This window comes from Centruroides sculpturatus, unplaced genomic scaffold (genome assembly GCF_000671375.1).
Source record: "Centruroides sculpturatus isolate CEXI.00-Female unplaced genomic scaffold, Cexi_2.0 scaffold1107, whole genome shotgun sequence".
NCBI classification, from domain to species: domain Eukaryota; kingdom Metazoa; phylum Arthropoda; class Arachnida; order Scorpiones; family Buthidae; genus Centruroides; species Centruroides sculpturatus.
In genome coordinates this window covers 157,678-172,411 of record NW_019385422.1, presented here as the reverse complement: position 1 = coordinate 172,411, position 14,734 = coordinate 157,678, and the positions used below count along the sequence as shown (strand labels likewise).

The 14,734-nt window shown below is 31.6% G+C and overlaps 1 protein-coding gene across 2 annotated transcripts in view; it reads right to left on the bottom strand.

Annotated features, from left to right (window-relative positions):
- Nucleotides 1-1,896: 1,896 nt before the first annotated feature.
- LOC111638836 (mediator of RNA polymerase II transcription subunit 1-like) overlaps nt 1,897-14,734 on the bottom strand; it is a 92,224-nt gene continuing 79,386 nt past the window's right edge. For both annotated transcript variants that reach the window (XM_023384589.1, XM_023384590.1), the window contains exons 16-17: nt 14,623-14,728; nt 1,897-6,317 (exon numbers count right to left, since the gene is read on the bottom strand). In XM_023384589.1, the coding sequence (XP_023240357.1) occupies nt 2,300-6,317; nt 14,623-14,728 (4,124 nt within the window). In that variant the 3' untranslated portion in view covers nt 1,897-2,299. The remainder of the gene's footprint in view (nt 6,318-14,622; nt 14,729-14,734) is intronic.

The following is a 14,734-nucleotide window of genomic DNA, read 5'->3' as shown; positions in this document are numbered from 1 at the left end:
CTTCTTATTGGCTAAACCGAATTTGAATTTAAATAGTTGGGAAATTCAAAATGCTCGAAAGATATCAGCTAGTTGGAGAAGTTAATACATTTAAATATTGTTTTACGCATTATTTATTATAAGTAAAAACTTAGTATTATGACTACTAAGAAGAAGGAAGAGATCTCAACTAGAGAAATACCCGAATTTTTGATCGATCCGACGACAAAAAAGAGGTATTCACGTGGACGATTCTTAGGAAAGGTAAATTTTCATTGAAGTCGGTTGAAATTTCCAATTTTCTTAACCGATCAATCTCTAGAATCAATTTTAAAATTTTCTAAATGTTGAAATTCCGTTTTAAATTTTATAATAAAACTTCTAAAAAATCTGGAATGCAGAACAATAGACGTGATTTAAAAACTTTTAATATGGTTGAAACCTGATTCTGTTGAGTCAAGTAGCAGGTGGACACAATGACAAGTCCATAAATAATTTAATAATTACAACAAACAAAGGTACCGAAACAAATTAATAAAAAATTGTAAATAAAATTTGATGTTTGATTCATTTTACTAATTGTTTTTGAGTTGCAACTGAAGAATTAGAAGAGTTACTTAGTGGTCATTTAGATCTGTATGTAGAGTGGTTGCAATATTTTCGAAAAAAGTCAACTAATAGTTGAAGTTTATATATTTTGTATATTTTAATTTGCTTTTAATCTGTGTGCAGATCATTGTTCAGAAATAGCAAAGGGATTTAACGCCAACTTGAATTTCTTAACGCGAATTTTTTCTGTGTCGACGTTTTTCACGGTCTCCTGACATCGATATATTTTTCACTCAACTTTTCCGACTTGGATTTTAACATCTACTGTGTTCAAAGTAACCCAGTCTTTTCTTTACCTGCAGTCGCTAAGATTGGTCGGTAGGAGTTACTTTTAGGTCGTTCGTTTATATATATTTAAATGATACAGTAACTTTTACTGGTCGTTCTAATATAGAATTTGATATGATATGCATTTTCTAATCTGTTGGAATGAATGTCTACTCAACAATATGAAAATGTTAGGTGTCAAAGTATCTTGGTTTCGTTATATATATATATATAAAAATGGACGTGTGTGTCCCTATATTTCACTTTTTTTCCAAAACTACACATTGCATGTAAATGGTGTTTGTATGTGGTAGTAGCCCCAAGTCTCCATTCGTGCACTATGGGGGTTGCGTCTCGATAGCTATAAGGGTGCGGGAGATATGGGGCTGAAAGTGGCTTTCTATTTCGAATGTTATGTTAAAATTGGTTCGAATTTAATTCGAACATAAAATTCGAATATTGGTTCGATTATAGAATGATTGTAAACGTTCCAGAAACGTTGAAAATAGTTCGTTTGACTGGACGTGAACAGGAGATGTTCAGAAATAGAATCGGGACCAGGTCTCTAATTAGTCTGGAAACGGGGGACCTAATTCTTGCATTCTGTGAAAACAGGTAAGATTGGCTATAATGTAATTATCTTAATCTTCACTATCGTTACTTTTTGCCCAGCGAAACGGGTCCTTGCAGCTAGATTCTAGATTACTTAGAAAAACAGTTTTTTATATATAAAAAACAAAAACTATATTACATACAAATGTACGAACAAATAAAAACCCAGCGAAGCGGGTCCTTGCAGCTAGTATGATATAAAAACAAATATTTGTGTGTCTGTGTGTGTGTGTTCGTTCAATGTGAAAATTTTTCTTGCTAATTTAAAGAAGTTACTTAATTTACAGTTAATTTTTAATTTCCTTTTGTTTTATATGGAAATGTACTTATCAACAACTTGAAACTTACCTGTAATATCAAATATAATTCAAATCTATTAATAGTATATGAATTAATCTAAAAATATTTGAAGTGTATAAAAATGCTTTATTAAATAATAATAATAATAATACATTCTAATAAAGACATTAAATGCACCAATATACAGCTGCTAATATGCCAAAGATTTTACAGAGCAACAAACAAATGTGCAATCTGTATTGCACGTTATTCATTTGAGCAAAGCAGGTGTGTATACAATTGCACATCAGCAATTGATGTTTATCTTATGATACAAGTACTAATAAGCTCTACTTAAGCACTAAAAGAAATGACAAATTAATTTAAGGGACCTAATATCACAGGACATATATATTATAAAAATCTGTATGTTGTACTTAACCTCAGAATTATGTACAAGAATATATGACGAGCAGTGTCGTAGATGATCTAATACTGTTCCGATCTTTTAAAATCACAAAGATGTATATAAAAGCATTTAATATGATAGTCCTCATTTCCCAACTCCTATTAATGCTTCATCCATCAGCTCGTCGTCAATATCATACGGAGAGGGACGCGACATCGAACTAGAGGCGGAATGGTTGGAGGGTGGCGTCGTCACCGGAATTGGCGATTTGAGTGATGGTGACTGTTGAAATGGTGATTTGGCATTAAATGGACCAGAAGAGGAGTCTATTTTTTCGTCATTGACGACCGTTGTTTCTAATCTGGGACTCGACCACGACACTTTTTTTTCGGGCGACTTTTGTAGCCTAGGTGTTCCGGGACAATCTATCACCAGACCGTCTTCTGGGCTACTATCTTCGCTGGAAGGGAATACTCTTCTGGTCTTGGGGGGAAATGGGGATGACGATGACCTGCTGGATTCTTCAGCAGAAACTGTTGGTGTCACAGTAGTGGGAAGTTCACATTTACCCGTAGATAATGCTTCAATTTGAGTGTTTGATAATTTTCTTTCACTGGAATCTGATACTGCAATGTTTTCACTGGGCAATTCTTCTAGTCTTTTTTCAGAAAGGCACTTTGGTACAGTTGGTTTTATATCAGTGCTACTACTTACCCATTGTGACTTCTCTTCTAATTCCGGTTTTAAAATAGTTTCATGTTTTGAAACATTATTTTCACCATTTCCACCACTGGGCACATCTACTGGTTTTGGTGTAGCTGCTCTCTGTTCTACATTTAAAGTTCCATTCTGATTATCTACTTTGGTTTGAGCCAGTAAGAGCCTGAATGCTCGTTCTCCCTCAGATTCTTCCACAGAATTATCTCGATTTGGCGTATGCCTTGGTGACTGTCTCAAGGGGGATTCCTCGTGCTTACTAGACACATTACTGCTACTCAAAGACCTGTGTTCTGAAAGTGATTTATTATGTAGAGGTGGTGGCATCAGATTTGATCCAACATTGAGAAAATTATTAGACATTTTATCACTTCTGTTTTCAGTAGTCTGAGATGTTTTTAGTTCAGTTGAAACAGGCTTCAATTTTTCTGATTTTTCTGATGAAAGTTTAGCATTTAATAAACTTTTATTTTGTGATGACATGGTAACTTTTGGCTTTGAAACACTATTGGCTGAGGAACTTAAAGTTCTTGGTAGTGATGATGATGATGTCAATGATATGCTGGAGGATGTGCTACTTGGAGATTGATTCTTTGAAATTACAGATCCACTATTCTTTGACTGAATCATACTTGATTTAGGTTGCATACATGTTGATGATGAAACTGATTTTTTTGGTGTGGTTATACTTCCAGTTTTAACTGTTGAAGAACTTCCAGATGAACTACTAACTTTTGTAGAATTTGCTGTATTTGAAGATAATGGTTGTTTAGACAACTGTTTCATTTTACTTAGAGATTTTGAGTTATCAGTAAATTTTGTTTTAGTAACAGTCAATTTAATTCCAGAGCTCTGCTTGACAGTAAACTGATCAGAACTAGAGTATTTTGGTTTAGACTCAGAGCTTTTGATTGTTGATCCTTCTCTGTCTTTGAGAGATTCTTTAGAAGTTTCCTTCTTCTCAGATTTTGATTCCTTGCGATCTGAAGAACCTTCCGCTTTAGAATTGTCACCAGGAGGTACTATGTGTTGTGCACTTGCATTAACCATTAATTTATCAATAACTGCATTTAATCCTACTTTTCTTGATCTCAACAGAGATTTTCCAGCTTTTGCATTATTTCCAGAAATAAGTGCTTTAGAAGTAGAAGATGCAGGAATAATAGATATTGAAGATGTAGACACAGACTGATTTGCAATAGGAGATTGTACAAGAAGTGTTGGAGATGATGAATGAGTTTTAACTGGTATAGGAGTTATGGTGGTTGATGAAGGCAGATTTAAATTTTTCAACTTTAAAGTTGGGGGTTTTGTAGATAACTTTGATGGTGATGATCCTCCCCCACTTGAATGACTACCTATTGATTGAACCTGTCCACAACTCAAAGAACTAGAAGTGTTAGTTCCTCCAGTGGAAGAATTTGATATGCTAGTTTTAAAATTGCTCCCTTGTTTATGCTTAGTTTGCAATTTTAACGATGTAGATAATGTAACTTTAGTGTTAACAAATGAATTAGAACCATCTGAATCTGATCCACTTTTTCCCATTGATACCTGTGGCTGTCTGAGAGGAAGTGGTTTTACTAATTTTTCACTCTGATTAGTCTTTCCAGACTGAAGTGATTTTGAGGTAGGACTGTTACTTCTATGTGCTGTTAACAGAGATTTCTTTGTAGAAAAACTTGGCGATTTAGAGCGAGATGGGGATGTGGATAATCTACTAGATATGTCCTTTGGATGCTTTACTAACTGATTATCAGTTGCAGTGGAAACTAATGGTGATATTTCTCCACTTGATGTAGACGGAGGTGGCATTAAAGTTGAATCTAATGTTAAATGCAATGGACGTACTGGAGATTTAGCATCATCATCTGCAGATTCAATTCTCTTGCGTTTTCTTTCCTTTTTAGCATCACCCTTCTTTTTACTAAGTGATCCATCATCTGTTCTTTTGCCTTCTTTCCTTTTTAGTTTTCCTTCACTCTTGGACACTTTTAAACTATCACCAGAACGTGCAATTTTTAAACTTGTTCCCAGATCTGGAGACTGTGACAAAGGAGGAGTTTTAGATACCTGTTCATCCATATGTGACCTGTCAAGACTAGATCCAAAAGAACTAGACAAAAAGCCAACATTAGTATCCATATTAGTTCGATTATCTTGCACTTCAGTTTTTTCCTCCCCTGACAATATGTTATTAGACTTCAGTTCATTTTCTATTTTAAATTTCTTTAGCTTTTTACTTTGCCTATCCATACTGGCTGCCAACTTTGAAGCCATAATAGCAGGATTTAAATCCATTCCAAATGCATTAGCATCACATGTATCTAAGTCAATAGTACTTGATTCAGTAATATTTTCCACAAAATTTGAAGTCTTATTAGCAATATAATCTGCATTATATTCTGATTCAGAAGTAAAACTGTACTGTCTTTTATTCTGAGTGCTATTGTATGAATCCACACTACTAGAACAATCATCATTAACAGCATTTGTATCTGTATCACTAATACCAGTATGAGAACTATCAATACTATTTGTTCGCTGAGGAGCATTTACATCACTTTTCAAGTAAGATTCAAGTGGTGTTACTCTAACAATAAGTGACTGATCTGGAATTCCTACAGATAAATTATTTATTTCAAAAGGTGTTGTTATGTTTTCAGATGATTCTACATCAGGTGTTGGCAAATCTTTTATAATACCATCATCATCACTCATTTTTCTTTTTGGACTTTTCCCCATTGTACTTCCAGGACTACGACTGTCAGAAAGCGTCTTACGTTTTCTTTGTTTCCGAGGTTTCGCCACCACAGTCGTATTCCCTTGCGATAAAAAAGGAAACGATGTGGATGGTGAATTAGCAGCAGGAAGATCACTTAACATACTCATGAGCATTGTATTTGAACCTCCTTGTTTAATTTGCTGATATTGAGCCAACTGAGCTGCTGCAGTTCCAGAATTTTGTGACAATAATGTACCAAGTAATGGGTTTGTTGTATTTGCTAATGTTCTATCAGAACTCATACTGTACAAATCTTGATGAGAGTTAGTTTGTGCTAATGATTGTGTATGAATAGGGTTTATGATATCAGAATTATGTGAAAGTGTAGAAGGTATATTGTACATTTGCTGTTCAGAATTATGATCCATGTTGATTGTCTTTCCTAAATGATTAATTTGATCATTATTTGTTCCAACAATATTCAAATCATGTTGCTTTCCATTCATTCTAGAAGAGAGGTTTGTAAACTCTCCACTAGGAAATCCTGTACCATTGGCAAGATTTCTTCCATAATTTGGATGCTGAGAAAGATAGGAGACACCAGCACCACTAGATACTGCTGCACAATAGAGATCACCTTGACTGGACGGACGTAGTTGTTGTTGCTGACCTTGGGCTTTGCGAATGACTGCTCTCATTGTCACCGGTATTGAAAGACACCTAATTTTAAAAACAGAACAGATTGTACTTTTTAAAATTTAATTACCATATTTAATGACATTTAAAATAAAATATTATATATAATGAAATAAAGCTAGAAAAACTTAACTAAAACTATAAAAACTGTTTCATATTAAATATATATCATATATTTAATGATAAGTAAATATCAGCTGCTTAAAGAAAAATAAATATCAAATTGTAAGAAAATTATATTTTACTAGAATGAATTATTTCATATTTAAAAGATACAAGTACTTTTCAAGCTTTATTAGCTTAAGTTCTTCATATTCCAAAACACAAAAAATATTAAGTAATCAATAGTCTAAGGCAGGGGTGTCCAACCCACGGCCCGCAGGCTGCATGCAGCCCAAGGCAAGTTCCAATGCGGCCCAATAAACGGGTAAACAAAACTGACAAATTTTTAAATTTTATTTTATTTATTTATTTCAACGGCATAAACTCAAAAAAGAAGTTTCACAAAGCTGTAAACCTTTATATATATATTTTATTTTTGAGTGGAAAGGAAATATTTTCAAATACTTGGAAATGCGTGAATGAGGAAAGAGTACTAAATAAACCTAAAGTTGAGACTCAAAGAATTATAGATCCAAATTTGGGGAACGGAGAGAAAGGCCAAAAGATAAAAAGTAGTGAGAAAGGTTAAATAGACTTTCTGTTATGCAAATATGGACCCTTAATTTTCCAACCTTCCTCACTTCTTTATCTTTTGTTCTTTCTCTCCTTTCCCCGAATTTGGGTCTATAATCCTTTGAGTCCAAACTCCAGCTTTATTTAGTATTCCTTCCTATGTTGCATAATTTAGCTACTTTGTGCCAAAGTTTTCTGCCCTTTTTTATTTTGGCATAAAAAATATCATTTGCGCATTGGTTACTTTTTGGGTTACATATTATTTATAAATATATTAGTTGAATAAAAATGCACTTTAAAATGGTGTTTTGTCATTTTTTATTAATTAGAGACCAAATAAAACAAAATACTTGTTTTTTTCAAATAAATTTTTGTTTGTTTCCTTTATAATAAATGAATTTATCTATTTCTAAGTAAAAATTGAAAGTGTCTGTAAAAGTAATTTTTTAAAATATCCTTTTTTGTGATAAAGATTTAATACTTATTACTATAATCTAGACATGTTAATCCTTAAATATACTTATATATTTAAGGATTGGGCCACAAGTATATATGATATACTTGTGGCCCAAAACTCCATGACATCTTCCAATGTGGCCCAGAGAAACAAAAAGGTTGGACACCCCTGGTCTAAGGCATAGTTTGTATAATTTTAAAACGTAAATGTTCTTTTGAATTTTACAGCAAAACAAAAGTATTTTCTTTAAATATTTTAATAACTTTCTCTAATAAAACATAAGTTTCTTATAATTTGAACTTTAATTGGAGTTCTGGGAATTCATAGAAAATAATCGTTTTTCAATAAACTTTATTTTAATAAAATTACTATTTAAAACATTTATAAGATAATCTATTTAATATTTATGTGGCCATATTTATTTTTGTGATGTAAGTGGTCACAATTAGGTTATTTTGACCATTTCTAATTTTGCCTGTTTTTCATACACTGCTGGCCATTAAAATTGCAACACCAAGAAGGAAAGCATACAAAAAAAAGATATTTATTGTACATAAACAGTATGGCATAAAGACAAAATGATTAAATTTGCAAGCAGTTTGGGGATTTACAGGGGCGCGAAATTAGTAGACACAGTTGCCATCCCTGGCGGCTAAAACAGCCCTTATCCATTTAAGCATGGAGTTGAACTAGGTTTGGATGACAGAAATGGGCAATTCATTCCATGCTGCTTCAAGTCTATGCCATACTTCATCAACTGTATTGAGTATTTGCCATACTTCATCAACTGCAGGAGAGGGGTGGCAAGCCAGTCTCTCAGCAACCCATGACCGGATGTTTTCAATTTGTGAGAGATCTGGAGACCATGCAGGTCAGGGCAACAATTGAATATCCTCTGTATCGAGGAAGGTCAGAACACAACGTGCAACATAAGGTGTTGCATTATCTTGTTGGAAGATGGCATTTTGCAGGCCTTGAAGATAGGGCACAACCACTGGATGTAAGATGTCAGAAATATACCGATCTGCATTCAAATTACCATCGATCCAAACTAGAGATGTGCGTGTCATGTACCCAATGGCTGCCCATATCATCACATCAGGTGCAGGGTTCCTAAGCCAATATCAAATGCAAGCAGGTGATGAGCAGTCTGCTCGGAGCCTTCAGACATGTATACAGCCATCAGAATGCTGCACGCAGAACCGGGACTCGTCTGAAAAGACGACATTCTGCCACTCCTGTATCCAGCTTTGTCATTGGGCGCACCAGAGTCGCTGTGCTAACAGTCCACGTTGTTGCAAATGTCGTCACACCATACGAGCATATACTGGATGTGCTGCAAACAAGCTCATTTCCTGACTAATGGTCCGTGATGTGGTTGTACGGTTTTGCACTGCCGACATCACAATATGTCTGTCCTCTTGGGCGTTAGTCATGGGAGGGTGTTGAGATCCTGCATGCTGTTTAGTAAAACCCTCAGAAATCCATTGATTCCATATTCACATGATAGTGGTTGGATTTCGACCAGTGCGAGTGGCAATATCACGGAATGATAATCCACACACTCGATATGCAATGATCCTGCCTCTATCGAATTCCAACACTTGCTGGTAAGCATTTCTTCTTTTTATTCGAGGCATAACATGATATTCTGATGAAGCCCCGACCTTACAAAGCGATTTCTGAATGAGAAATCCACTGCACAACTTTTCTTTTATGCAGTGCTTCAGATGTCGTTTGTCCCTCCTGCATTGTCTAAATGCACTAAAATACTAATCATTTGCATATCCCAACCTCTTCTTCCTTTCATATGATTTTGACGTTCATATGATCATTCCTTCCCGGTGTTGCAATTTTAATGGCCAGCAGTGTATATTGAATGACATGATGCAGTATTCATTTTACTTTCCAAAAATATTTTTATTATTTATTACAAATTATCACATTCCCTATTTTGAATCAAATTTTCAGAAACAAAGTACAGGTAACCCTCGTATAACATGATAATTATGTTCCGAAAAAGTGCAGGGTTATGCGAATCCGTGCTATGCAAAACAAAAGACTAATACAAAACATGGGGTTAGGTTCCAAAATTTAGCAAAAGTATACATTTTTTCCATCATTAACAAGGAAACTGTTGGAGTGTCTTTTAATAAATATTAATAATAATAATATAAAAGCGAGCTATTCCCAAGCAAAGTTTTATTATCTTTGGAATCAAGTTAATAATAAATATTGATAAAACTTAGTTAATAATTATGTTAAAAGTATACTAACTCTACATTAAATTTGTAATATTCACTAAAACTATTAATAGCAATCAAATGTTGTACTATTTTATGATAGTTAACAACACAAATATGCAAATTTTTAGTAATAACAGGGTTGCGGAGGAAGACAACAATATTACATTTACAGAGTAGAATAAGAAATAAACTCAAATAAATGTTATATGAAAGATTAGATATAAATATACACCTTAAACAATAAAATATAATATAAAAGTAATGATAGAATAAATATAAAGAAAATAATTGAAATGTAATAAATAAATACATTATATTAGATGTATTTAACTGAAAAATAATTACATTCACAAATTATTAGATGGGCAACTATTTATGTGATATTTTTCAAGAAAACAGAATAAACAAAGAACTTGTTGACATCGTGCGCATTTAACAAATCAAAGATTTTGGCAATTATTCTCAACACAATTTAAACTGTCAGTGTTTAAAAAAGAAAAACAAACTTGTTTTACACTTAAAATTTCACATTTTTCATGTATAAGTCAAGAAGCAAATCATGCACATTTAATTAAGTATTAAATATTGGCACAGATAATTAATGATGAAGAATCGAATGTAATTTTATTATGCCATTTCTAGTTGTCCAAACCAATTTCATTGAAGAATCATTACAAATAATTGTATAGCATTTAAAATTTCTTTAGCTAAAAGTTTTACTTGTCTATGAAATCCAACATCTAAAGGTTATCATATAAATGTAAACTTGGTGAAACAATTAGTACTTCACATGAATTTTGATTTACAGATGTTTGAAATACTGTATTATAAATTTTAATATTTGTTTGTCCACTCCATAAGTCAATTATTAATAATGAGTTTTCTGTTATATTTGAAGATAATACATCTTTTACATAGTTTGTAATAATTGCTGTAGATAATTTGCCAGATGAGTTAACTGTAACAGTAACATTAAACAGCAGTCTTTGAACTCCAAACATTCCATGAGTCTCTTGTAAGCAAATAAATACATTACCTACAACTTGTCCGTTAGCATTAATTAAATATTGAACGGTATAGGAATGTGTAACTTTATTACTTGGAGAATGTGCAAATCCAATAGTATTTTTTTCTCCTTTATATGAAAGTGTTCTTGGTGAAATCATTTTGTATGAAAAACCACACTGATCCATATTGAATATGAAGTTACACAAATAAGATGGCAATAAATTTTTTACTGTTGTTTGAAATTGTGCAGCTTTTATTAAAATAACCTTTTGTTTACTATTCCTGTTTTATTTACAAGTTTTGTAATTTTTCGAGATATTAATCTGTATTCTTTTTTAAATTTAGCAACCCAGGAACCACTAACTGTAAACTTAATTGAACTATTTAGTTTAAGAATTTTAGTAATGCCCATATTTTTATTTGATTACCTTTAACAATTTTATAGCTGCCTCAAGCTTTGTCAAACATTTGTTCTTTAATGATTTTTAATGTTTCAATTCTATGTTTTTGAGATTTAAATTGTTTTTCCCATTTATATAAATCACTAAAATGTTTTAATCCTTTAGCTCCTTTCTGCTGTAATATGTGTAATTTCCATTTTGGATGTTTCTTATGCAAGTTAAGAATTTCCTCTTTTTGTTTTGTTGAGATTATATTCTTATCCACTTTTTCATCATCATTTGAGTATCCTGATTCACAGTCATTGTCTGTGTTATCAACTTCTTTTTCTTGAAGCAGATGAGTGTTTTTTCCCCATCTGAAATATCTTTATTCAAATTATCATCTTCCATCTGTCAAAACTCTTCATCATCTCTTCTTACATAATTACTTAAAATATTGCTAAATGCATTGAGAAGCATTTTAGCTACCTGTTTATCAATGTCCAAAATAGTAGGCCTAAAAATATCTTCTGTAGGCCAACATTATCACATAAACATTTAAATTCTGCTATAATATTTTGAATATTTACATTTAAGTCTTCTCCCATTTTCAAAAATTCTAGAATTTATTCTAAATGTAATATTGTTGTCTTCCTCCACAACCCTTTCCCTACAAAAATTTGCTTTTTGTGTTAAACTAATATAAAATAGTACAACATTTGATTGCTATTAACCCTGATTAATAATTTTAGTGAATACAGTAATACCTCAACTTACGCAAACCCGGAGTTACGCGATTTTCAAATCTTGTTGATTCATCTTTTGTTTGAATGCCATGCAACTCTTGATTACTCACTCCCCCCACACTATTGTTCAGCTTACATGTTTGGACGTGTCGCGCGGAATCGACACATAGCTACAATTTATTCTGTGTTATTTATTTCTGTGTTTGTTATATCTACAGAGACTTGAGAGATTCTATGTGGTGATTTCTTCTAACCGTGAACAAATCAAAAGACGAGATAAGATTAACAAGAACATCTATTAGATTACATACATCCAACTTGGATTTTACACAAATTGCGAAATTATACCCCGACTTACGTGGTTATCGCTCGGTCCCACCTATCGCGTAAGTTCGGGGTATTACTGTATTACAAATTTAATATAGAGTTTGTATACTTTTAATGTAATTAACTAAATTTTATTAATATTTATTAAAAGACATTCCAACAGTTTCCTTCTAAGAGCAGAAAACAAACAACCAATTTATGAAAGCAATCAATAATTAACTAATAATCACAATTAAAAGTACTGTATGACGCATTAATAGTAATTTTGATTAAATGAGGAAATTTCTTTTCACAAAATATAGTTGTCATCTGAACTTTTTTGTTGATCTTGGTCAGAAATATCAGCTATGTCTTCATTTTTCTTATTTTTATCAAAAAATATTTTTTTGGATGACAAAATAAAAATGTTATTAATTGAAAATTTATTTTAGGGAGCCTTTGTTTGTTCAATTGAGTACTGAACAATTTTTTCCAGAATGTGTGTTCAAATACCAAATTGTTTGAGTTGGGAATAGTTCAAGTACCAAGATACTGCCGTATTTCATTTGTCATTTTTACGAATAATTACTTGCCTACAGTTAAAAAAGTTTAATAACATTTGCCTAAAAATGTTTAAACAAACATTACTAAATATGAAGATTAATGTATAAAACCAAAACATGGTGACAGTCTTAAATGCCAATGTCTGAAAGCAATGTCAACAATACCTGGTCGATAGGAAAGCTAGGACAAGGAAGAAAAAACTGTACTATCAGTTTTCATTAAAGTAAACCTGATGAAAGGCAAAAACAAATTTAAAATTTCAATAATCTAACATCCATGAATAAATCTGAGATAACATGCATGCTTACTTGAAGAAAAAATCAAATAATGGAGTTTACACTTAAAAACTGTGAAATTTTGTACAGACAATTTACTGAATTCTCGAACTGTGTACGAAAACCATGTTGTACAATCAGCTTTGAATTTAGCATTCTATGCCTTTTCAATAAAGCCTGGTGAACAATTTACATTATTGTATCCACTTATACAAATGTTTTATTTCAAAATAATTTTCAATAGTCAAGTTCTCAGCTATATATTGTGATGAGTCATAAGTAATGCTGTTTTTTACCAAACAATGTTTCTATGCTGTAATATCCATATATGCAAAATATGCTAAAGAAAAATCTACTTCCAATTCATTAGGGTAAATACACTCTTACCAAAAACTGGAACTGTAATATTCACAAATCACACCAAAATTCAAAATTTCCAGCAAATAAACATCAAAAAATACATGTCGAACGTTTTCAGCCACTGAATTTATCGGCCTTCCTCAGGAAATGCAAACTGGAAAAACCATTCTATAAATAGAACTTAGCTGCCTTTTAAATTTTAAAAGAACGAAAAATGGCTGTGACGTATCGTGTATGACGTATATTATGAGTCAAGATATCGTTTCCACGCTGATGATAAAGGAATGACATCCGTGTTGATGCAGTTTCTACTCATGCTCACGTTGTAGATCTCTACTGCTTCTAAAATTTTTATATTTTGCCTGTTCATTAGGGTATGAATTAATTTACATTTTATTCATTAGTTTGAAGCTTATTTAATGTAGATGAGTCCTATTGCACTTATTTTACTGTTTAATTTCATTAAAAATAATTAGAAGCAAAAATAAGCCCATGTTTGCTCTTGCCATAGTGGCAATCCTCACTGCCATTTTGGCTATTGAACTTATTCCCATTCAGTATAAAAATGCTTCTGAAAATAACTTCTTGAGTTCTTGATGTTCTTTCAATATAGTACTGTAGATTTGACTAGTAGTCATTATGTTAAATTTTTCATTATTCTATTCTAAATTATATAAAACAATATTTTTTAAGTTTATAAAACACAGTAGTTTAAGCTTGAAACATCAATTTTTTCTTTCTTTCTTTTTTAAATGATCAATATCTGTTTATTGACATTGAAACATACTTATTAATAATAATAATAACAATATATATCCTACAGTTTATTATTATATACTTGTAGCATAAAATATTTTAAAATTTCTGTTAGATTGGCTTTCATAGATTTTTGTTCTGAAAAAACCAGTATATTTTTTTAAAACTATATGCATATTTTTCAAAAAACATCTTACAAAATACAGAAATAGTAATATAAGAATATTTTTGAGTAATTTCCTAAGAGTTTACATATACATATAAATTTTAATTTAGTAAATTACTCAAAAATATTCTTATATTACTGAATGTATATATGTATATATACATATATATGCATTCATTCTAAATTCAATAATATGAATAGAAGCTGTAATTAATATGTGATTAAAAATTAATGTACAAAAGTAAAAAAAAATTTCAAATTTCATTCATGTTGACTTTTCAATATCTTTTAAAAAATCTATTAAATATGATAAATAAATGTATAAATATTTCAATATCTTCTAATTATAAAATATATAAAATGATTATATTATAAAAAGAACATACAGACCTTTGCATTACTTTACTTGCATATTCATCTGTACAGATAGAAGCATCACTGCTCAGAGTATAAATTTTACACTTCACATTGGTGATATCTTTCAGATCCAATTCCGCTTAAA